This window comes from Protopterus annectens, chromosome 8.part0 (assembly GCF_019279795.1).
Source record: "Protopterus annectens isolate FY-2018-M chromosome 8.part0, PAN1.0, whole genome shotgun sequence".
NCBI lineage: Eukaryota > Metazoa > Chordata > Ceratodontiformes > Protopteridae > Protopterus > Protopterus annectens.
In genome coordinates, this window is record NC_056741.1 from 1,201,660,050 (window position 1) to 1,201,686,579 (window position 26,530).

A 26,530-nucleotide genomic window follows, 5' to 3' on the forward strand; every position below is an offset into this window, starting at 1 on the left:
ATACAGTTATTCGGTATATAAAGTTATGATTTCAGATGCAGATTTAACACTGCAGTTGTGGCTATATTTAATTCTGTAACTGTAAGATACTTGTGTACAAATGCAGTACACAACTTGCAAAATGTTTGCACTGTACTCTAATACACTTAGCAAAAAATGCCTAAAAAAAGCAACCATAATATCTGGTGACAGTCTCTTCCACAAACTAATGCAAATGTCACTTCACGTACAAAGACTCATGCTGATGATGACATATATACATTTTTTATTACTGTTAAATGTACAGCGCTGGATGAAATCTAGCCACACATACAATGCCCCGTCAAAGGCATTTTAGTTCTTTTCAACTTTTATCTGAAATGCTTAAAGAATAAACAAAAGATCATGAAAATATTACCTGTGGCAGTGCCTTTATGGCAGATTCATCTCTATCATCACCACTTCTGTTATTTTACATTACAAAATATATACATCTATGTAAATGTTTTTTGTGCTTAAATATTAACTTATAGACATCAATCCACAGAAGAACCATATCCTACCTCTGGTGAATGAAAAGAGCAGCAGCTTCAGAATTCACTGAAAGTTAGCCCAATCAAAAAAGGAAGCATTACCTTCAGCTGGACAGAGTCCTACCTACTGCTACAACTTTTTGCAGTCAGGAGGCACTAGAGAAAAAAATTCCAATCTGCTCCACGACACACAGGACATCAAAAGATGAGAAGGACATCAATATGACCTAGGATTGAGATGCACTGACTTTTCTGCGGTCAACCTTTTACTATCAGCTTCTCTGAATCCATTAACAAGTGGTTTAACAAATAGTCTTTAATACATACATCTATATTTGTGTGTGTGTGTGTGTGTGTGTGTGTATATAAAAACATACTTCAACAGTGATACTGAGATCTGACTGATTTTTTTCTTGTACTCTACCCTTCCTTCTTGAGTTGATGTAACAAAAGAAGCTTTTGTCTTGCATGTCAATGCACATTATCAGAAAAGTATGCATACCATCTTCATCCTGCTTCTCTACCCAAAGAAAGCAGAACACTCCATAGCTAAAGGCAGAATAAAGAAAAGTCTATCCCTTGCCCAGACTACCCTGACCTGAGCTTGCTTCTCTTTTTCCACTTGATTAACTCATTCACACCTGTCCATACAAACTAATGAAGTGTGAAATTTCTTGGCACTGGCAGCCTGAAGAGGAACTGCCTGGAAGTGCTTCATAAAAAACTCCATTAACTAGACTATCATTTAATTGGTCAAGTAAAACAGTTTAATTTTACCTGTTCAATTAAATGCTTTTATTGCACATTTAGGCTGCTTAATCAACGTACAGAATGCCATGACTCCAGAAGCAAAATTAAAAATACATCAATTTTTGTCTCATTTAAGTACACCCCACCACTGGGGGCACTGTACAAATTAGCTGCCTGCATAAACTATGTTGTAGATGCAGTGCAATGCAATCAGTGTTCTTCCTTGCAGTGTGACTATGGAAGAGTTAAATGTAGGCTAGCAAATCTCTGAATGACTGTTTAATGACAGTGAAAAAATGTTAATAAGCTCAGTGACTGGATGCTATGAATTGCAAAATTCTGCTTACTGACAATAGGGTCACAGGTGGCATTCTTTCCAGCCATGTAAAGCAGGAGGAGTTCACTACAGTCAGTTCTTAATGTCCACAAAAGCTGATAAGCTATAAGGTATACAAATGTGAAATGGTTAAATTTCTCCTCTGTGTGCAGAAAAGTAAAAGATGATCCCATCTAGCAAAATAACAAAATGATGCACTGCAAGAACAGCACACCAACAAGCTTGTCTAAAACATGCTTCAAAAGCACTGCTGCTATGTATGTATTTGTCAGTTTTGGGCAGTTCCACTAATATGGCTGTGCTGCTCTGAAAGTAGGATTATTACTTAAGATAAACCTAGCATCATAAAAATGAACCATGCACCAACAACCAGATGTGGTATCATAAGAGTCATGCACCAACAGATGTGGCAATGTACCACAGTCTTGCTACCTGATTAAATATGACATTTTAGTAAATCCCATCAATTTCCGAGATGAGGCAGTCATTAGTACAAACAGTTCCAAATAGTTTCAGCTCATGCACTCAAGTATTTCATGGATGAGGAGAGATAATTTTATAATCCTTCAAGGCTTGTAAAAGAATAATCATGAATATGGTATCCAAGCATTCAGGCCATTGTGCAAACTGGTTCCAAGTCCAATGGCACATGTGCAACATTTACTACTAATACTGAAAGAGAAAGAAAGACTTTGACCTCAAATAATTATACCACGTAGAAAATAAACATGCAATGACTCCTACAGTAGAGTTAGGAAGCCATTGTCAATCGAATCACTCCCACCCCGGCTGCTTCTTGATCCCCTGCTGGTGTTTGATGCAGTGGTATATTTGGGTGGGTTGCGGATAAACAGACGATCTTCCTCTTTCTTAATCCAGCGAAGCAACTTGGTGATGGCATTGATGGCAGATGCCTTTGTTACCAAGGGACTGAAACATGTGTATAGCTCAAACTTTCTGGTCACCTATGATGGTGAAAAAGGAAAGGAAAAAAAAAGATGAGTTGGCAAACAAATGTACATACATAAACAATTTCTGACAATGAAACAAAATTTTGCTTCATAACTTTTTGTTAAAAAAATAATACATCTTTATTTGCAGTCAAATTTATTACATTTTAAAAATAGCCAGCTTAAACTCTCAAATATTAAATCAGTTTTCTCAGGATCTTCTGTGAGTTTTAATTTTTCTCAACAATTTAAAACTTTTTCACTTTAGTCCCTCCTTACAATTTTTTTTATTCCTGCCCAATGTTTTTCTTGACTACCTCTAGTAATTCTCACCTCATGGGTAAGTGCTGCAACTTGCCTGGAAGCAGCAAGCCACAATGACCACGGGGCTAGGTTAAGGAACTGGAAATCAGAGTTTGAAACCCATCAGCTGTTGCCAGCACAGGGTAAACATACTACTCAACTCTACTATCCCCACTGAGACATCCATTTAAAACTGACTTTTGTTCCACTGAGATTACTAGTGTGCGCAAAGAAGCGTCCACACTAGCAATTCATATTTTTCCTTCTTCCCTGGAAAGGATATGTCTATTCACTGTGGTCAGCATACTTCTGTACTTTTATGTAAATGTCTGTTCTCCTGCTGACTTGTCATTATGGCCTGCTTCTCATTTCTTAAAGGAAACAGTTGGAAACTAATATCGGACTTAAACCATCAACCAAAATAAGGGGGAGCTGTTCTTAGAAAACAAGACAATACAAGATATGTTAGCGTTCAATGCGACTCTATTAAAAGGCTTGTGTACAATTAGCTCACAACACACTTCCCTGTTGCTACTTGCTCATGTTGGCAAGTGGCCTAACTTCCGCCACTCCAATTCCAGTGCACTACTACTGAGCTATCCCTCCCAGAACCCTGACACTAAGCATACAAATAACTGCTGTATCACTATCACCTAAACCTAAAACCCCTTCCCATCTCTAACGCTGATTTCCTCCCTATACCTTATTTCCTGACTGGTTCCTAAACTAAAATCTCCCTCATTAACCCTAAAGCCCTCCCCACAAAGTTTCCCTTTCCCACTTACCAGTCCCACAATGAGACCTTCATAGGTTGCAACCTCCGTGGCAGCTACATTCCTAAAACTCACTCTCAAATTCGAGCTGCTGACTGGCTAGGTGGGCCTAGCTGTGACTTCCTGGATTTCGAGCAACTGGGTCACGAACAGCTAAAGTAGATTCATTCATAGCACTTAGAAGACATTTGGAATGTTCCTCCAGCAGTAACTACCCAGTAGTCACTTGTCCAAGTGAAATAACATTTCTCGACATTCGCAGGTGATGCTACTTCTTCAGCGCTGATTCAAGATCCTTACTCTGTAAGGCACTACTTTTCTCATCCCCACACCATTTCATTTCAGGAGTTGATAGACGTGACAAGACGTATGAACTCTTCCACTCATCCAGCTGTGCTAAATTAAGGCTTGATGACTACTCTACTCCTTGGTGGAAGATGTGTGGGAAGCAGTCATAAAACAGTAGGTTCTTCTGAAGGTCTACTAATATGCAATTATTCGCAAATCTACAGAATGTTAAGTGGAACCTGCAGCAGTTACTTTATAAGAAAGTAAAGTACCACAGCCACCTCAGCATTAAATTCGCTAACAATTGTATGTAACTTGTATGCAACCAATACTGTCCCCTGCTCATTATAGAGTGGGTTAATATTCAAGACAATTACTCAGCAAGAGATAGCACTGCATGTTAAGTCTCCCCTTCTCCCTTTCTGCAACATAAAAAACATTTTCAAAAACTGTCACAGCATCTAAGAACACTATTCCACATCAGATTATCTCAGACAGCATTTAAGAAAAAAAAAAAATAAAACAACCCTTAGTAAAACACAATCTTCCTACTTTAAGGAAACTAGATAATTCACGTACTTCCACCAACTGTACTACCTACTACTTATTTCCTCCAATATACCTCAATTTTAAATACCTCTTCAGCATGCTTCATACTTACTGTCAATATTGTAAATATTTAAATTTTACTTTATCCTGTTTCTGCTTTACATTTCCAGAAACTTTTCTTTTTCTCACTCCCACCCCAACCCCCATTACATTTTTAGCATCATTCTTTTTGTTGTACATGATCATCTTTTGCCTCTTTAAATGTAAGTGTATATTAATCTACACAGACATCAGAATGGAAACATCACATACCAAGCAATTTCTGTATATTTTTGGTACTATGATCACTGTTACACCTCTGTTTAATATTTCATTGTTACATCAAGGCTTTACAATTTGTTTAATGTCAAAACATTTCACTGTCAACTGCATTGGATTTGCTCTAACTGATGTTATACTGCTGAACATGCACAGGTTCATAGGTGTTTACTAGGCTAACTACCACAAGGGCCTTTAAAGCTTAGCCATGCATCCCAAATCTCTGACACGTTCTGCAACCCTTTATATGTGTAAGCAGGGGTTTGGGAGACTAACCATTTATAGGCCACCTATACCCATTAGAGTCATAGGTGCCAAACCAGGGATGAATCTCCTGTTTCCCAACCAAATGTCTAAGTTATACTTCAATTTGGTTAGGGAGGAACACTGCTTCACATGGATGGAAAGCCTGTTCCAGAGAAGGGGTAGTCTCTGAGTTACATACCTGTCACTACAGCAGGTCCGAATTATATCACAGGCAAGGTTTAAGTCATTAGAATAGGTAATTCTGGTGCTGTTTATTTTGCGGATATGCAAGAGAGCCAACTGAGTGGGGTCTGACAATGCCTTGAATGAAGGCACAGATCACCCCTCAACATCCTGTAGAAGATAAAATACAGGGATAGGGCTTTGAGGCAGTCTGCATAAGACATGTTACTTATGCCCTGTATTCTTTTTACTGAGGAGCCACTGTGGACATTCCAATTGTTGGATATACCAGGTTAGGTACATACCAAAGGGACCACTGTACTCAATGATAGGTCTGGTGAATGCCGAATACAGCAGAACAATGACTTCTTCGGATCTAGATGCCATACTCTCTATCACAAGTTGCACAACACAGAATGACATCCTCACTACTGTAGACATGTGACTGTCAAAGGCTAGATTACAGTCTGTGTACGTCTCCCAAGTCCCTGACTACTGGGTAAACTCTTAGGGATGTGTTGTCAACACGGTAATTACCAGTAGTGGAGGACTTCCCAAATGATGCTATTATGCATTTTTTGGCATTTAGTTTTATTCCATGGCTCTGGCACCACTTGTTTGGGTCAGCCCTTCCTGGAGAACATTTGTGTTGGTCAGCAATTCAATGACCGCTCCTAATTTGCATTTATCTGCAAATTTAGTCAGCCAGAAGCCACTACCATTGGCCTTGACTTCAGAGAAGTAAATGCCAAAAAAGAGCAGTCCCAGAACAGATCCGAGGGACTCCGCTAGTGACTGGCCTATTTGTCGAGGTAGATTCCCCAATTTTAACTTCCTGGGTCCTGCCTGTAAGCCAGCTGGCTATCCACACCTAGTGACAAAGGTTTGTACCCAACTTCTTAAGTTTGTCAGCAATGCCAGAGTGGGAGATTGTGTCAAATGACTTGGCCAGGTCAAGGTAGGCAGTGTGAATCATTCTTCCCTCATCTATTGCCTTGGAGACATTCTCAAAGAAGTCCACCAGGCTGAGTAGGCATGACCTGCCCATGGTGAAACCAAATTGGGTCTGATCTAATGTCTGGAGGTGTCCTATGCCATTTTTGATTACTTCCATGATAATTATTTCCATAACTTTGCAGTGAGACCTATGTGCCTGTAGTTTCCAGGGTATGTAGATGGCCCACTTTTGTGCAGAGGGATGACTGTTGCTGTTCCCCATTCACAAAGCACAAAGCTTATTTGGAGGCTACAATTCCAGAGAGCCTGACAGGTCATGTTTCATGCTATTTAGAAGGCTTCCTGGGAACAGTGTCTGGGCCCATTGATGCAGTGCTCTTGGCCTTACAGACAGCATTAAGGACTTGTTCCCTACTAAAAGCAGGGGGAGTTGTATTTGATGGCATTCCCTGAGGGAAGGTTGAGGGGCAGAGAGGGATAAAGTTGGAGCTGAATTTGTCAGCCAACAGGTTTGCTATACTTTTGTTTTTTTCTATTTTTTTTTTCATTTCTCCAGGTTTTTTAGGTTTCTAATACCATGATGGGAATGGACCATATTCCCAAGTCAAAGTATGATTAAAGTTCATAAAATTAGTATTGTTTCAATCATTGATGTTAACTAGAAGTGCTCTTCGCAGCACCTACAAATGTGCCCAGTAATGGCTCCTGCAATTTGTACCTAGTTGCATGTATCGGTAACATATCTAAGTAGGACTGTAAATTCTTTTTTTTACAAGACCCGTTGCTCCTACTACTATTGGAACTGTCTGGGTATCCTTCTTCCATGTTGCCCTTGCTTTTGCCAGTAAATCCTGGTATTTTATGACCGTCTTTCTGTATGTAAGACACTGTAGTTGCTGGGTGTAGAAATTTCAATGACCAATGCAACTTTTGTCTTCTTTTCATGGATTACTATATCTAGCTTTCTCGCATCTGTTTTTTGAACTGTCCGTAATGGGTGATTTCATGTGATATAAACTTCATCATCTTCTAGAATGCTTTGTGGTTCAGGTTTCCAGTGCTTTCAAAATAATGCTTGCACATTCCCCAATGTAACAGTCTTGCCACATTATTATGCCTTTCAGTACACAGTCCTTCTGCTATTAGTATGTCACAGCCAATTCTGTTTTACAAAACCTATATTCGTCTCTTTCCCACATGTTCAATGGAATTTGTAAACCAAAGTGCACATATTCCACTATCTTGGGTCAATATTAACCTTTCATCTTTTCGGTTTAAATTCACCTCTCCTTAACCACCCCTGCATTCGATCCTGATCAACATGAGGTTGGCCCAAGAGTTTTCTATACTTGCAACTATATTTATGCATTTCCCACATTTCTTGCCTTCTCATCTTATCCTTAACCTTATATTCTTTCTTTTGTTTTGTTTTTTTGGTTTGATTTCCATTCCTATTTGATGCCGATATGCTTCTGTTAAAATAAGCATGGAAAATCATCTCAGACTTATTCTCCTCATGTTTCAACACTTTCACTAAGTTTGGGTCTTGAGAGGTCAGCAGATATGTATGCAGTTCCATGATTGCTGATCTATACATGCAATCAATTTCGAGGAGGCCCATACCTCCTTCAGAACAGGGAATATATAGTCTTGGTATGCACAGATTTTTATAAATAATTTGATGAGCATGAATCATCCCTTCTTATTTTCCTGTTCAACATATCCAACATCTTTTGAGGCCAGTAAATCCAGAGTACCTTCTCATGGCGCCTCTATGCTTAACACCAAGCGTGTCATGAGAAGATACTAATTTGAAGCAGTTACCCCCGAGTACCTTCCACAAGCGTGGGGAACTGAACTGCAGATTTGTAGGTGACCTTAATGTAAAACATGCTGAAATCATTACTAAATGTGTAAATTACTTTATATAGTTCCAATTCAGCATGTTTTAACATTAAGTTCACATTAAACTTCTTTTAGAAAATCCGGTTTAAAAGTTCTGTAACGGCAAGTGGTGGCATCCAGTCGGATTCTTTCAATCCAAGCCACCACTTGTGTCATACATCCACCCCCAACATTATCTTCTTTTGTTTTCCCCAAATAAATAGAGGGACCAGCAGCAGGTATTTCCTTTCTTTCTGCAAATACTTGGAGATTTGACCTGCTACTGGATCCCTCTATTTTTTGGGGAATGGTTTGCACGGATTGCAAATGCTGCAAGGAGTATCCCACTGTGGCTTCACTCAAGGACTTCCCGGTTTAGCTTCCCCCGTGATAACCCAGGTAAAAATGTTGGATATGCAGAGGCTTTAGCATCAATAGTATTAAAATGTAGTTGTTGTGTCTTTCGGCTTTGTAGTGTAGCACAGAATTAATTTGTGTCTTCTATGTAGAAGTCAGTGCAGAATTCAATTCTGTGATAGAGGAGCTGATTACATGTTTAGTCTGGTGCCGTAGTGTATGCGTATTCCCTGTACATGTTTCTTAGAATTGTATACTTCTGCACTCAATGTTCCTGCTGCTGTTTTGTTTATAGACTAGGCAAAAGCTGGCTGAACAAACGGACCTAAAGTGTGCTTAACACACACCAGTTCGCCACTGACATCGTAAATATGCAGACAGCATATTTTGCTCCTACCTCAAACTTAGACTAACTTCAGTATAGCTTTATTCTATCTGAGCATTCATTGCACAGAGACTGTCAGCACTCCTCTGAACTGTTACTTTTTGCAGAACGTCATTGATTTATGTGCCATGTTTTCGCCATGCCTTGATTACTGAGGATTGCAACCAGTCGATAATATCAAACGTCATAGTTTCATACTACATTTTGTTAAAAATGTATTTTGATGCCAACTATGTTAGTTTTCTGTAATATTAAAATAGAACATGCAAATACTTGATTTCCCAGGGTGAATGCAAGGATATTGGGGTGGGCTGTTCATTGCTGCCCGAATGTAAGTTTTGGAACTGGGTGACCCCAAGTGCAAAAGATGCTGCAGAAAAGGCGAACTTTTTTCTGTCTGAGGGGGAGTAAGTGAGTGCCTTGTGTTTGGCTTGAGCTGATGAGCTGCAAAAGTAGTTGATGGTAAAAAGGGGAGGGAGGAAGAGGGATGTGTGCACTCCTTTGTACTAATAGATTAAAAGTCACTGAGCGCTGGGCTCTGCATGCAGAAACCTTGGGGAACATTTGCCATGATGCCTGCGTGCTCCGTCTCTCAGCTGTTATTAGCGAAGTGTAAATATATCTTTAGACTCCTTGTGAAGGAGCCCGTTAAGAGTTTATAGATGTTTATTTTTGATTGAAAGGACAACTTTTTTGATTGGCCGCATCTGTGTGTGTACGTGTGCTTTTTTTTCTTTTTTTTCGAGTGACACTGGATCTCATGATGGCATAGTCAGTCCTATCGCCTTTTGTTCTGACTAGATGGTAGCTGGGAGGTAATGGGCGCTTTCAGTAAAGTGAGCTAATGTGAAGTAGAAAAATCAGCTTTTGACTGTCTGTATAGTGTGGCACCTTTTTAGTACCATTTAATTGACTTTAGCTGATAAAGTGGCTTGTTCCTTAATTGTATTCCAGTGTTGCAATAACCTTTGCTCACTTGTAGAGTTACTGAAGGCAATCATTTCTCATATATTGTACTTGCCTCTCAGCTTAGTATGTTTCATACTAACAGAGATGTGTTTGCGTCATCAATAAGGTTACGTTATTGCAACATTGCTGCAGTAGTATTTCAGATGCAAGAGTTACAGATTGTGGATGAAAAATTTCATAAGTAATGTACTCAAGAAAGCTTATGTTCTATCTGTGGTTATGACTTCTGCCATACATGTTTGTACTAACAGTAATGTGTTTGTGAGTCCGTTCTGTCTGCCTGTCTGAATTTGTTAATGTTTAATGACCAGTCATACTAGTGGCATTTGCTTTTTGTTGGTGTTTTCTCCTTATTTGCCTATTAAAATTTGTTAACTGGGATATAACATTGATCCAAATGGATGCGTTTCATATTTCGATTGCATACATGGGCTGGATATGCTATGCCTATCTGCTGTGTACTTGTAGAGATTGGTTAATTTGTGTGCCAGGCATTTACTTTTGTTAGCTGTACACGTCTTATATTTAGTCTCTGTTTTATGCCAGTCTATCTGACCTGTACCTGCTTAAAGGCTACACTTTGGAGTCATATCTCAGATGTAGCAGCCATGCTGGTGTACCGGTGATTTCCAAATGTGTTCTCATTTTGTTTATTCCTCTGAATACTGGCTGAGTTGTACACATTTTCTTATGCTGCAAGTGCCAGCTGGCTGGCTGGACTTTCTGCTTCATTCCCACTGGATTGTTTTTGTTTGTTAACCTGATAGATGAGTCTATTCAAACCCAACCTGAGCAAGTGTAAATTGAAAAGAAGGTAATTGATAAAATACAGTGAGAAGAGATGAGAGGATATGTGCAACTATAAATAGAATATTAAAGTAGAAATTTAAATACATATTTTTAAGTAATAGTCATTTTATACTTTCCATAATGTCAAAAATAGTGTAAGAGGATGTTTTGAACCTAGAAGCTAGTTAAGGCCAAGCTGTAAAAGACTGCTAAATTTATCTGCTCATTCTCTGATTATTATGCAGAATAGCAAAAATAAAATATCTAAAAATAAAATACAGTAGGTTATGTTATGAGCAGCTAACTAGGGTTTGCATCTGCAGGCTGCAGTGGAGTTTTTAGTGTTCTTTTCTTTTGAAGTGCTAATTTCAAAAATATTTCTGAAATTATTAGGCACGTTGTCTTACAGCTTAGGGTAGTGTTAGAGAATTCTTCTTCACCTGTCAGAAGGTTGCTCTTAAGGGCTCTCAAAGGTGATGGCCTCATTGATTTGGGCTCTAAGGACAGTCCTTTTTGATCTGTTTGAAGGCACCATTTGGTCTGCCTTGTGTCACTATACCTACATGTCTGCCTTATTTTTATTTTATAAGTTACATTTATTTATCATATGCACATACCATTTTGGTGATCATAGTCTCTCGTGTAAGGCATGAACAGTAGAAAAAACTTATCTTGTTAGTTTGTAGGTACCAGATGTGGTGAGCTTACATGCGCTTGTGTGTACAGCTTAAGGGTTATCAGTCCGTTTAGCTTTTTGTGTGCAGCTTGTGCATGGTCTTCCTGTTCTGTGCTGACCAAGGTCTTTACTAAAGGTGTAGACTTGTATTGCATACTGCTGTGTTTTCAGTTAAGCTTGGAATGTAAGCCCCACAGAACAACTCTATCAGTATCATTTTTTTTTTTCTAGTGGGTAGCAGCAATGTTACCAAAACTGACAATAGTGCATGTCTTGGAGCTAATTTTAGCTTTTTTTTTTTTTTTTTTTTTTTAAGTTTTTCTTATCAAGTAGGCACTAACATGTTAGGAAATGTTAATCATTTTTAAGTGAATGCAAGTACTTGGTACATTTCACATTGACTGCTTTACCACTAAAAGAAAAGCTATAAGCTGGTTTATAACTGTATGAATGGAGAGAAAAAAGTTCTTTTAATGTGAAACACTTGACCTTAATTATCATTAAGATTACAAAACACTGAGACCACTTTGCAGATCTTTGAGAGATATCCTTTTTCTAAGAAGTCATTGACCTCTGTCTTGCATGTAGCTTTTCACTTTCTCCTTCATTGATTTGGCTGCTTCAGATCCACATTGAAGGGTTTCACAAGGTACCGCTGTGGTAGTTTGTAGGAAACTCGGCTTTATAGTCTGCTTGGGAACATCCTTGAGTATGCAGTGCTTTGGGTGACGGAAGGTGTACACAGGGAAGGTGACCTGGTTTTGACTTTTATATATCAGAGGGCCGCACAGACACTGGAGAAGGAATCTGTACATTCTGATTCCAGGTAAACAGCGCAATGACATGATGCAGTGATTTGCTAAAGCTGTTCAAAGAAATGAAACCAAAATAACTCAGCACTGTTTATGCAGGTCACTGAAAGGTGATGAGCCAGAGGTTGTTTCAGGAAAGAATTTCTGAAGTGAATGTCCTGCTTGGCCTTTGGAGGCTGAGTAGTGGGTGTAAACATCTTCTAAGTTGGGTAGTGAAATTGCCTGCTAGAACCCTTTAATCATTCCTTTGTGATCAGATGTTCAGCGAAGCAAAGCGCAATCTACAAAGGTGGAAATCTCATGGTAGAAGTGAGATCAGGGGTGGATTAGAACATTGTGTACTCATTGGAAGAAATTGCTTACATCTGGATATCTGAGTTCAGGACTATACTTGGTGGATTTCGGAAAAGGATAGACTTCTATGTTGGGGAAAAGATTGTTATTTCCTTTAGTGGTGTGGTTGGAATGAGTCTGTTTTTGCCAGAAGTGAGTTGCTTTATACTTGAGCCTTTAACTGTACTGTCACAGTATTGCAAATAAAGTTGGTTATATTAGTTAGGAAGATTGTATCTGGTAGGCGCGGAACTGGCTGAATGAAAAGGTACGGTAGTACTGAATAAACCCAGTGGGAATTGATTATAGAATATCTTCCTTTAGGGTGGGATCCTGGTTTGCTACAGAGTTACTTTCTCCTCAATAAGATCCAGGGAATTGTTAAGGCTAGGCTTGTATAGACCAGAGGGCCGACAGCCTAGTACCAACCTATGAACTGATTAACCTATTTGCTAATTGTGAAAATTCAACCTTTGTTCCACCAGATGTGCCCTAAGTAACTCACAGATTCACATGGAGCTTGTATCATGCTTCAGTTCTGCATGGCTTGCTTTCGATAAAAGTAAAACATTAGGTTGGATGAGGCTACAGTTTTGGAATTATTCCGCTAATGACATTTTATCTCTGTTTTACTGTTCAAGGGAGAACAGGCTTCTGCTTTTTCTCTGTCTTACTGGTATGAAGAGAAACACCTGTGAAAATACTAACAGTGAAGTTGTAAAAGCTTGCTTTTTGGTTATATATATTTCAAAATTGCTGTATTTAGGCTTACTCAGACATCACAGAAAATGGCCATCTTTCATCTTGTTTGAAAATGTGTACATTCATTTGCAGGTTGGAATAAATGGAATGAAAAAAAGGTGTGTTCCCCCAAGTCCCTGACTAGTGAGTCAATTCTTAGGGATGCGGTGAATATGACTGTTACAAGGGCTGGATGACTTCCTAGGAGGTACTGTTAGGTATTTGTCATTTACTTTTAGTCCATGGTTCAGATGCCAGTTATTGGTCTGTGATAGCCCTTTATGGAGAGCATTTCTGGCAGTGGTTCATTTCAGGTTGTGGATATATGCATCTCAGATTTGGTTTGGTAGACTTTAGTTGTCTTCAGATCTTTTTGTGCAGTTTGACACTCAGGTCTTCTCCGTACCAATGATAACGAGTCTGTATTGCATAACAGCTGCACAAGGTAATATAATTAATGCCTATTCAACAGGTTATGTGCAGCAATTATCACCTGTGTCTGAGCATGTCAGTAATGAAAGGCATGTCATTATCACATTAGCAATAAGTCAGTTACAATACAGCACTTTTCAGGTAAAACTCCCAGCAGCTGTCACTGTTACTTGGAGTCATTGCAAGCCACCCCCCCATTATATATATATATATATATATATATATATATATATATATATATATATATATATATATACATATACATATGAAGCTCCATGTGTGTGTATGTGTGTGATATATATGTATGTACATAATTTCTGTTATTTAAATTGTTTTATTTCACTGACACTTCTTGTTTGGTGCATGTACAAACATTAGCAATTGATGAAAGCACATTTTCGTTCCTTCCGCTTATGTGTATTTTCACGAGTAACATACCGATGCAAGTAACCATTTCTGTAATGTGGTTCATATCTTTGTGAGTTATTGTAACTGAACCGGTAAGGATGCTGAGAAAGAACTGAGTGCTACCACGTACAATCTAATATGTCAGTGAGCATTCTGCAATACTTTATCAGGCATGTGTAGTTTAGATGACAGGAAGGGATTACTAGTACAGAAACTGATCCCTTAAGTCCATTGCTGAATAGACACAGATAAAGAAAAAAGGCATAGGTAAGGCAGACTGCTGACACTGAAGGAGGTCTTGAGACTGCAGTGGTATCAGCTGTCTGAGTAGGTAGCCAGCACAGTTATCAGACAGATGAGATGGCCTTGCCTGCCACTGAAGTCCCATGCCTGTCCTGGGTTCATTACCTTGCTTTTTCTCTTTGCATGTACCCGTTCAGCAGTATGTTGGCTACACCAAGAATGTGTACATATGTGTACTGATAGTTCTAACATGGTAAAAGAATGGTGCCTGCATGTTGTACTCGTATGCAGATATCAAAGTTTGTTTAGCACTTAGGTTATAGAAATTATGATTTTAGGTTATGGAAATTATGATTTTTTTTCATATTTTGGTAAATAATTTTGCAAGGGAGCATCTGAATGTGCCAAGTAATACCTCCTTTTGAAGACAGTATTGCTGGTTCCAACATGGTAAAAGAATTGTGCCTGTATGTTGGACACGTGCAGATAACAAAGCTTGTTTCAGACTTAAGTTATGGAAATTATGATTTTTGTTTTCATAGTTTGGTAAATAACTTTGCAAGGGAGCATCTGAATGTGCTAAGTAATACCTCATTTTAAAAATGGTATTGATAGTTCTAACATGGTAAAAGAATGGTGCCTGTATGTTGTACTCATGCAGATAACGAAGTTTGTTTTGGACTTCGGTTATGGAAATTATGATTTTTCATATTTTGGTAAATAACTTTGCAAGGGAACATGTCAGTGTGCCAAGTAATACCTCATTTTGAAGACAGTGTTACTCCTTACAACATGGTAAAAGAACCGTGTCTGTGCACTGTACACATGTACAGATATCACGGTTTGTTTAGTCTTGTACGATTATGAAAATTATACATTTCCAATACTTCTCATTATTATACCCATATCTTTACAAGGGAGCATGGTGATCACACAAATGATGCATCATTTTTAAGCCGACATTCAGATGCACAACTTCTACACTGGTATGTAGGCTCTGTCCGTTATAGGTGATGAGGTTGTATTTCTCTCTGCTTGGAGTCACTGCAAGCAACCCTCCTCATTCTTCATCAACTGCCTACCCCTGCTTTTTTCCTTCCTGTATATACACACAGATACATACATATATAGATCTGTCTGTGTGAGTATCTTCTACAGACAGTTTCACCCCGAACCATGTAATAAGGCAAGATGGTGCCAGCTTTGCTTCTCTCATACAAATGCTGTACGATGTTGGACCTGTACCATAATTCCTTTTGTAATAACCACAATTTTTTCATGTACCTTAATTCTGCCATTGCTCCTATTTGCCATTGACTTTAGTGTCCAGGTAAGCCATAGCATAAAGTACAGTTGTGTACACTTACCATAAATGTAGATGTTCATGTTCAGTTGTATTTGTTGTACATTATTACATTTTTGGGTAATCTTGCCCTCAGTGCCCGCTGGATTAACAATTAAATTGGGTGGTCCCAATGTGGCAGCAAGAAAGATGTAAATGACGCCGGCTGCATGTTTTATACCCCTATGACCCTGATGACATGACAGAAGGGGACCAACCGCTTGTTACAAGACTTAAGATTTTGTTAATCAAGGCTGACATCAGGCCAATAGATTACCCAAAGATTGATGTTACAACATGACTAACACGATACAAACATACCAACCTGTTATGACTGCATGTCATTCCATGTCATTCTGGTCTGGTTCTAAACAATCTTGCACACTTGCAGTTTCTCCATTTGATGATTTGGTGCAGCTTTTTCAGCTCAGTGCAACATACCCATTTTGTATTACGAAGATCAAACATGTCATCTTTAGAACTTTAAAGCAGTAACATGGGGAAGGAAAAAGAAAAGTTTGTCACCATTTCTTCTTTCCATTTTGTCTGATTTCTAGACAATTTTCAGCATTTTGTGCTTTGCAGCCGAGACTGTCTGTGATGTCTGGCCTGGTGTACCTCACATGTTGATCCTCATCAGTAGTTTTAATTTGATGCATTTAGAATTTTATATAGTTATGGCCATAGAAAATAATTGGACCTTTCAGCAATGGGTAGCTGATTATGTAACTTGGGTTTTGGTAAGTAGAGTGAATCTAGCAGTTATTTGGGGGGGACTTGTCTTGAGTGTTGTAAGCAAAGTTAAAAATACAAATGTAGTTTCCTGTTAGTCTTACCCGGATTGACCAAACCAGCAACCCCAAAGCATGATACTGCCACCACCATGCGACCGTTGGTATGGTGTTTTTTTTTAGTGATGCAAAGTGGTGTTTTTGTGCCAAATGTATCTTCTGGAATTGTGCCCAAAAAGTGCAACAATGGGTCTCATCAGGCCACAACACACTTTCCCACATGCTTTTGGGAGACTTGATGTATTGTTTTGCAAATTTTAGCCAGGTCTGGATGATTTTCTGTGTCAGAAAAGGTTTGTCTTCCAACGCTATCCCATAGTCCAGACATATGGATAATACGGGAGATTGGTGTCACATGCAGTACACAACCAGTACTTGCCTGAAATTTCTGCAGCACCATCAATGTTTCTGTAGGTCTCTTGGCAGCCGCCCTGATCAGTTTTTGTCTTGTCTTTTCATCAATTTTAGAGGGACGTTCAGTTCTCCAAGTTTTGACAGTCTTCACCGTGTTCCATGGTATATTGAACGCTCTGTAAGATATAACTGCTGTACTACTTTGACTGAATTACTCTGGTCTTTGTCCTAACAGATGGATAATATGGGAGATCTGGTCTTTGTCCTAACAGTTGGTAATGACAGAGTCTTATATTACACCTGTACCAGAAATATAATGAAAGTCTACAATAGGCAATGTGCAGCAATTTTCCACCTGCACATTATGGGGTTCGTTTCTGAATGTTTAATTTTGGTGTTGTACATACCAGGAGATGTTACTGAATGTATGCTTTGGGGAAGTCGTTCATTCTGGTGCTTGTGCAGACATTATATTGAAGGGATCGCTTGGGTGACTGCTTCATTTTGGTGGTTGTACATAGTAAGAAATGTTAGACGTTTCATTTGGGGAAGTGTTGAATTCTGTTGATTGTGCATACCTCTACATTCTACTGAAGGGGTTGCTTGGGTTTGAAAGGCTGGCTCGGTTTATTGCATTTCTGATTATACTCAGTAATAGCCTGAGTGAGATAAAGGTGATTACTTGCTGACTACTACCAGCATGGAGCTACCTTGCAGGGAATGTTTCATTTTGGTTCTTGTGCATACTTGGACATACTGCTGCAGGAGTCGCATGGAAAATGTTTCACTATGCTGACAAACTAGAATTTATATCACAGGTGAAGAATCTTGGGGATAGTTTTGACATTTATTTCATCCTTAAACACATCTGTTATTATGTTCTTTTCATTTTGAAGATTTCCCTTATCAAGTACTTGATTCCATCTGTGGAGAAGTGGTTACATGCATTGCTACCCTACATGCTCGACTCTTCCTGTGTCTTGTAACTGAGGCTTCTAGATAAAGCAGTTTAACTGCTCGGCAGTCAGTGGTAATAGCATCACATTTTTATTTACTAGTAATAGCATCATATTATGCTGATCCCGTGTACTCTATTGGCTGCCAGTAAAATCACACCTCTTCTGCTACTGGCCTGATCATGTCCTTTGCTTTTCCTCCCTGGGGCTGTTTGAGGTTCCAGGGTTCACTGTGAGTTTTCTGGTGGACGTTATTCACAAATATTAGCTAATTGATGAAAGCACATTTCTGTTCCTTCTGTTTATCTGTATTTTCACGACTAACCTACAGATGCAAGTATCCATTTTAATAATGTGGTTCATATCTTTGCGAATTAATGTAATTGAACTGCATATGATGAAACAGTGTACTGTCTCAAACAATCACTACACAGTGCCTGTTTTTTGTTACTTTGCAGCTGCCTCTGTGCAGGTGAGTAACATTGTATTGTTCTATACTATTGTGTTTTTCAGCTTTGCTTTCACCCTTAAAGACATCACACCCCTCAGTGAAGATGCCATCTGCTACTTGGGTGAGGATGCTGATTCTGACAGTAATACCAGTGGGTACGAAATGGAATTGGACCTTGATTCACAACGCAAGGCAAACCAGAGTGAGGATGACGATTATGATATTCCACTGGCACGTCTGCGTGAGAAGGCCATTACCGTTGATAAAGATGATGCCTCTGTCCCAGCCATTCCTGACAGACCCCTATGCCTCTGCCAGCTCCGACCTCACCACTGCTGATCAAACTGACCATGACAGTGAGGATGATGCGCCACCAGCCCAGCCAAGGAATGATGGCACACACAATAGTGGTCATCAACTTGAATCAGATTTTGACACGGAGGATGAATTGCCTCTATCAGAGTTGAGGCAAGGACATGGCCTGACTGACTGACCTTTTCAGTCCTCCATCACCCAGGCCAGGCCTAGTGCTGACAAGGAAGTGGATATGCCTCCTACTATACAAGAGTGCAGGCGTAGTCCACGCCAGGTTGATTCTGATGGAGAAAGTCCACTGGATCTGAGCCAAAGTAGCTCCTTGTCAAGCAAGGATCTGAGTGTGCCGCAACATGGAATGTGTGCGAGTACTCCACTCAGAAGTGAATACAAACCAGTGGGTAGTGAAACTGATCACAGCGTACCATCTCTTAACCATCCCACAGTTTCCATTTCAGTGTGGGAGGCTAACCAAAAAGATACGGTGAGCATGGCCACCACATAACATATCATGGGAGAAATGCCTAACACCAGTTTGCATGGATGAGTTTGTGTATCCGGTCAGCCCAGTAACCAACCTGGACTCAGCACAGAGATGGACTACCTCAATTTGATGTTCCCAGAGGAACTCTACTCGTTATTGCTGATGAAACTAATTGTTATGCTGCACAGAGGCAGGCTGCAGCAGGCAAGGTTGATAAGAGATGGAGTCCTGTTTGTCCTGGAGACATACGCACATTTCTTGGTGTCAGAATATACATGTCTATTGTACATGTTCCAGAATACAGGCAGTACTGGGAAACGCACCATGTGAATGGTCATTTCCCAATAGCGGAGTACATGCCCAGAGAGAGGTTTGAAAAAACTCAGCAGTATTTCCACTGCAATGACAAAAACTTCAGAGTGCCACAGGGCTTTGTGGGTAATGACAAACTCCATCATGTACGGCCAAATACTGGATGTCGTACTTCATGCATGTAAGGACACAGTATAATGTGCATTGGGAGGTGGCAGTAGATGAAGCCATGGTTTGCTTCCGTGGACGTGTGATATTCAGACAGTTTATGCCTGGCAAGCCGGAGAGGTACAGCATTAAGGTATGGGTGCTGGCTGACTTATTAAATGGCTATGTGCGTGAATTCCAGGTATACACTGGAAAGGCAGGGCAGACCACAGAGGTTGGACTGGCACACAGAGTTGTGGTTGACCTAACACGGGGGCTGGTTGGAAAGAAGCATCACATTTACTTTAACAACTTCTCCTCTGTCCCTCTGGCACATCAACTGCTGCAAGACTTCTGTACTGCTGTGGAACCATGCGGACCAACAGGTCAGGATGGCCTGTAACGTTCAAGAGACAGACCATTGGTAAAGCACCTCGAGGGTTCTACAAGCAGTTGCAGAGTGGACCACTGCTTGCAACTGAATAGAAGGATAGCAACCCAGTATTTCTGCTGTCAACTAATACTAATCCAACCTTGCCAGTCTCCAGCACACGCATAAAGCTTCAGTGCCATGTCCACCAGTCGTAAACATGTACAACACATACATGAATGGGGTAGACCTAGCCGATCAGCTCAGGATGCAGTATCAACTGCATGAAAGGCAAGGAAATGGTGGCTGTACTTGTTCTGGTTCCTATGGGATGTGGCCATAGTGAATGCTTACATTTTATTCTGTGAAAGTAGCAGCCACAGACAGCTTTCACATTCTGGCCGTGTTATTGCGGCAAGCCAGTTACAGTTTAGAAGAAACCTAGGCACGCACCTCCTGGCCACCTACAAGAAAAGGAAAAGATTCATTGAGATTACTCGCCCAGAGCCAATGAGCCGATTTGAACAAGGTTCAAATTTCCCAGTGAAATGGCTGAAGTCGCAATGCATTCCCGACCTGCAAGATAAACCTGTGTGTGGAATGCTTTGGCGAGTACCATGGCCATAAAGGCCTAGCAGTAAGATGTGCAGTGCACACTGTACAACAAAAAGTTGTGTCCAGGCTGTTGGGTGCATCACTGTGCGTCATACCCACTCCCATGGATGTTATGATCCACTTGGATCGCAGTTGGGAACTTGGAGACTTCAGCTCAGTCCCATAGTGCTGCTGTCCTAGGTAAGCATGGTCTTGGGGGTGCCACTGTGGTGCAATGTTTCTTTTCACATGTTGTCTTGGTGTAGCTCTCCAGTCAGTCTCCCTCCCTTGAGGTGTAGTCAATGTATGCAGGTCAGGGCACCAGGGTTTACATTAGCTCCTCCCCTCCACTCCTTATGGCCACTGCCAAAAGGACACATGTAAATGGAAAAAGCAAAGGTAAAGCAGAGTGCCTCACCCTGCTTTTTCCCTGTACAAGCGTCTTTTCTGTGCCCCCTTGTCAGTTACTGGCCAAGCCCTTCCGCACCAAGGCTAGGAAGGTCCCTCAAAAGTCTTTTTTGCCAATCGCTCTTGTGTTGGTGGATGCATTGCGCGGGGGGGGGGGGGGATCCCCAGGCATCATGGATCTTATGATCCACCTGGATTGCAGTTGGGAACTTGGAGACTCTTTAGCTCAGTCCCATAGTGCTGCTGTCCTAGGTAAGCATAGGGTTGGGGGTGCCACTGTGGTGCAATGTTTCCCTCTGGGCAAGGACACATGCAAAAAAAGACACAGCCTGGGTCACTCTTGGTCTTTTGACATATTGCCTTGATGTAGCTCTCTCCACTCAGTCTCCCTCCCTTCAGGTGTAGTCAATGTATGTAGGTGAGGGTAGTAAATGTATGAAGGTCAGGGCAGCAATTAGCGAGTTACTTCAGTTCCTCATCCCTTAGATCCATTGCTGAATGGGCACACGTAAAGAGAAAAGGCAGAAGTAAGGCAGACTGCTGACACCGAAGGAGGTCGTGAGACCACAGTGGTATCAGCAGTCTGAGTAAGCAGCCAGCACAGCTATGGGACACTTCAGATAACTAACATCTGGAGCCCCATGCCTGTCCTTGGCATATTAGTGGAGCGGCGGTCCTTACCCTGCTTCTTCTCTTTACATGTGCCCTTTCTGTGCCCCCTTGTCAGTGTCCACCCATGAAGTCTTTCAGGGAAGGTAAGACTGTCTTCTGCATTCTGGGAATCACTAGAAAGGGAGCAGCCAAAAACCCTAAACTGTCCCATCGCAGAATCTTATGTTGGTGGGTGCATCATGGGGGGCATACCCAGCCAGCATGGATCTTGTGATCCACCTGGATCGCAGTTGGGAACTTGGAGACTCTTCAGTTCAGTCCCATAGTGCTGCTGTCCTAACATGGGCTTGGGGGTGCCACTGTGATGCAAGGTTTTCCTCAGAGAAAGGACACATGCAAAAAGACACAGTCTGGGTCAGTCTTGGTCTTTTGACATGTTGCCTTGATGTAGCTCTCCACTCAGTCTCCCTCCCTTCATGTGTAGTCAATGTATGTAGGTGAGGGTAGTAAATGTATGAAGGTCAGGGCAGCAATTAGTGAGTTACTTCAGTCCCTCATCCCTTAGGTCCATTGCTGAATGGGCACATGTAAAGAGAAAAGGCAGAGGTAAGGCAGACTGCAGACAGACACTGAAGGAGGTTGTGAGACCATAGTGGTATCAGCAGTGAGTGGGCAGCCAACACAGCTATGGGACACTTCAGATAACCAACACCTGGAGCCCCATGCCTGTCCTTGGCATATTAGTGGAGCGGCGAGCCTTACCTTGCTTTTTCTCTTTACATGTGCCCTTTCTGTGGCCCCTTGTCAGTGTCCACCCATCCAGTACTTCAGATAAGGTAAGACTGTCTTCTGTTCAGACGTTTACAGAATGGGTTCATGCATGGCTTGATGCACAGGGTCAGTGGATCTACAATCTGCCACAACAGCATCACCGCGGAAGATGTTCACCTGTTCAGATGGGATGGCATTCACCTAACTGAAGAGGACATAGTGTTGCTCTTGACTGACCTCCACAATGGCGTGAGGAGAGCTATGCAGGATTGCCAACATGCAGCTTCTGAGAAGAATGAAGAATGGAAAACACCCATGACCAAGTCAGACCAGTATAGTAAGTAACACACTATTATGAAATGTGTTGTGTAAAATATATTTCTCTGAGTTTGGCAAATAACTGTGGTAAGGTGCTGGTGAGGATGCTGAGAAAGAAAAAGAAGTTATGCACCTACCATAACGTTCCATGTTAGTTGTCTTCATCTTGCCTTCCTTCTTGCTGTTTGGGTTCGGAGCAAATCCTCTGTTCCGACTCGGCCATCTTCTATAGCTTGAGAGCTGTTTACTGGCTCGAGGCTACCCCTTAACTCCAGAATGCCCAGCGTCAGCTACCCAGATCTTGTTTGTGACAGCGCACACTAGACATAAGTAGACTAACCAGTTACCTAAAAACTGGTTTTCCAATACAACTAAACAAGGAAAGAGTCATAAATTACCTGGCATGTGAAGTAATAAAAGATACTCAGCCAGTGAAAACAAAAGGAACTCCTCTCAATCCTCTAGGAAGGGGGAAGGAGTGAGGGACGCGCGAAGGAAGGCGAGATGAAGACAACTAACATGGAACATTATGGTAGGTACATAACTTCTTTACGTTAAGTTGTCCATCTCACCTTCGTTCTTGCTGTTTGGGAGTGTCCCTAGCACCTAAAATCCCAGCTGGCTCAATGGAACAGACTCTTCAGAACAGTAGAACCAAAGGAAGCTTGGCTCCGGGAGACCATATCCACCTTGTAATGAGAGATAAAAGTATGAGGGTTTGCCCAAGTGGCAGCAGCACAGATTGAGTCTATGGGCAACCTAGACTGAAAGGCTACAGAAGTGGCTAATGCTCTAGTAGAATGACCTTTTGGTTTAGCTGGTAGCTCTATTTCGTAACTGATAAATAAAGGCAATAGTATCAGATAACCATCTGGATACGGTCACCTTAGAAACTGGAAGGCCTTGTTTGTTGAAAGCATAAGAAAGAAATAACTGGTCTGACTTTCTTAGTTCCTTAGTTCTATGAGGTAAACACAATTGTCTGTGCACATCCAGTTGGTGGAGCTTGTATTCTGCCCTGTTGCTGTGACTGGGAAAGAAAACTGGGAGATCTATGGATTGATTTAAATTGTTCTCTGAGAAGACTTTAGGAATAAAGGGTGGATTGGTCCTCAGAGAAACTCTGTCCTTGTGAAACACCAGGTAAGGAGGACGAACACATAGTCCTTGAAGTTCTGAGACACGTCCAGCTGAAGTGATAGCAACCAGAAAAAGTGTAGTCCAAGAAATAATTTTAAGGAACATGACGCTGCCAGTTCAAAGGGAGGCAAAATTAAGGAAGCTAAAACTAAATTGAGATCCCAAGGAAGAGTATCTCTAACTGGGGGTCTAAGAGATGTTCCTCTCAAAGGCCTTGCAGAGCTTATAATACATTATGCTAGAATTAAACATACCGATATGAAAATTAGAAATGGCAGCTAGTTGTACTCTAATGGTAGCAGAAGCCGCACCAAACTGAAAAAGCTGCGCTAGAAATTCAAGAATTTCATGGACTGGGGCTAAGGTTGGAAGTGGAGTAACCAAGCTGTGAGCTGGAGAGTTTGAAGGGATTGGTGCAACCTGCCTCATTGATGAATCAGAAGATCTGGAACCGGGTCCAAAATCCACGGCTGATCCAGAAGGTGGAAGTGCAGGAATGGGAACCATATCTGTCGAGGCCAATATGGGGCAATGAGGATCATTTTGCAACCAACGATTTTGCTTTCTGTATGAGTCTTGGTATTAGGGGAAAAGGGGGGAAAAGCATAAAGGAGTCCCCGAGGCCAATCGTAGACTAGAGCATCTCTGGGTATATGACCTGGAAGAGGAAGTAGGGAGAAGTAGCTCCTGCATTTGTTGTTGAGAGGAGTGGCAAACAGATCGCAGCAAGGCTGTCCCCATTTGCAGAAGATAAGAGCCGCAACTTCCTGATTCAGAGACCACAAATGAGGCATGAGGATAGCTCTGCTGAGCCTGTCCGTTATGACGTTGGATTTCCCAAGGATGTGCATTGCTATCAGAAAACGTTGGGAGGAAATCGCCCATTGCCACAGTCTTGAGTGCTTCTCGACACAAGGGGTAAGACCTGGTCCCGTCCTGTTTGTTGATGTACCACACCACTGACATGTTGTCCGTTTGGACTGCAATGGTCCTGGAAGGAAGAGCATCTTCAAGGGCTTGCAACGCTAGGAGCACCGCTCTCATTTCTAGGACATTGATATGCCTGCGAGGTTGCCAAGTGTCTTGGACTGTCCTGCCTAGATAATGCCCCCCCCCCCCCATCAAGGAGGCGTCCGTGGTCACTGTGGCTACCGGAGGGGGTTGTATGAAAGGTCTGCCCTGAATTACTAGTGGGGAGACCATCCAGCAAGAAAGGTGCTTTTTGCATGTTTCTGTGATCAGGATCATGTGAGACATGGGTAGCTCCTGGAAAGACCACTGCGTGAAAAGAAGCCACTTTTGCTCTGCATTAGAATGAACACTTGTTGACGAATAGTGGAAACTCTTTCCTGTGATAATCTTGCAAACATTTCTTGTGTGTTTAATTCTGCTCCTATGTATGTGACAGACTGACAGGGCAACAAGGCAGATTTTTCGAAATTTACTGTAATGCCTAGCTGAGTGCATGATGTGACTGTATAATCCCATGCCTCTAAGAGTTGATGCCTGGTGGTAGCAGTCAGGAGCCAGTGGTCTAGATAGGGAAACACCTGGAATCCTTGACACCTCAGGTGAGCCGTGACTACTGCCATACACTTGAACACCTTGGGTGCTGAGGTGAGACTAAAGGGCAGAGCTCTGAACTGGGAATGACTGGCCCCTACCCGGAAGCGAGCATCTGTCCATCTTGATATGGTAATACGCATCTTGAATATCTGTCGAGCACATCCAATTGCCCTGACCCAGAAATGGGAAAATGGACTGCAGTGTCACCATCCGGAACTTTTCTTTTTGTACAGATTTGTTCAATCTGCTGAGATCCAGTATTGATCTCCAGTCCCCTGTCTTTTTTGGTACTGAAAAGAATCTTGAGTAAGTTCCAGATCCTAGTTGGTCTGCAAGGACTTCTTGAATGGCTCTTTTTTCTAGCAGTCTTGAAACTTCTGTGACTGCTTGATCCCTTAGATTGGGTGGGACATCTGGGATGGACTTTTTTGATTCTATGGGGGATTGATGGAAGGGAATTTTGTAACCTCTGGATATAATGGATAGTACCCATCTGTCTCTTGTTACATTTTGCCAGGCTTTTGGGTGCAGCGAAAGTCTTCCCCCCGACTGCCTCCAGAGGTAAGCAGTCGGGCAACCCTTCAGGGATGTTGGAAGGGCTTGGCAGAGAAGGTTTCTCTGTCACCCTGGTTTTGCTGTCCCCCTCTGCCATGAGGGTGGCATCTGTTATTGTTGTTTCCCCCTCTGCCCCTGGGGGAAAAATCACCACGTGTCAGGCAAGGGTCCCTGAGATTTTCGGAACCACATCTTTCTGCTATTCTGACCCTTGGGATAAGGTCTGGAAGGGGTGAAAAAATGGACTCCCACGGCAGAGAGAGTCTTGCCTTCCTGCTCACACCTGGACAACATGTCTTTCACCTGAGGCCCAAAGAGAAAGGAGCCATCAAAGGGAGTACTGGGTGAAGGATGCTCAAAAGGGTTCCGCAAACTGACACAGCCGCATCCAAGCATATCTCCTGAGAGCCACACCTGTCCCTGCGGCTCTGTTCGCTCCATCAGCTGCATAGGAAATCGGCCTCATGGAGGAGTTGACTATGGAATTAAGAGTTGCAAGCTGAGAAGCTAATTTGGCTGGTACTACCTCAGCTGTAAGATCTTGAAGGGTATCTCCAAGCTCTTTCAGGAGATCTCTTTGAAGACATGTAAAATGGCTTAGATAGTTCAGGGACCTCATTGAAAAGGTCGCTGAAGCAAACATTCACTTTCCATATCTGTCCATCATCCTAGACTCTTTGTATGGATCATGAACAAATGAAGAGGCTTCTAATTCTTTCTTGGTGGCTGCTGCTACCACCATGGCATCAATGGGCACACCTTTGGAGAGGAATTGTTTGTCCTGGGGGGGGCTGTAATAAATTAGTTTATTCTCCTCGGAGTAGGTTCCACAGAATGTGGAGCTGACCA

General features: G+C 41.6%; 1 protein-coding gene across 1 annotated transcript in view; it reads right to left on the bottom strand.

The window, feature by feature from the left end:
• Nucleotides 1–242: 242 nt before the first annotated feature.
• LOC122809304 (vacuolar fusion protein MON1 homolog B-like) overlaps nucleotides 243–26,530 on the bottom strand; it is a 466,888-nt gene continuing 440,600 nt past the window's right edge. Inside the window, exon 6 of the mRNA XM_044080694.1 lies at nucleotides 243–2,564. Within this exon, the coding sequence (XP_043936629.1) occupies nucleotides 2,340–2,564 (225 nt within the window). The 3' untranslated portion in view covers nucleotides 243–2,339. The remainder of the gene's footprint in view (nucleotides 2,565–26,530) is intronic.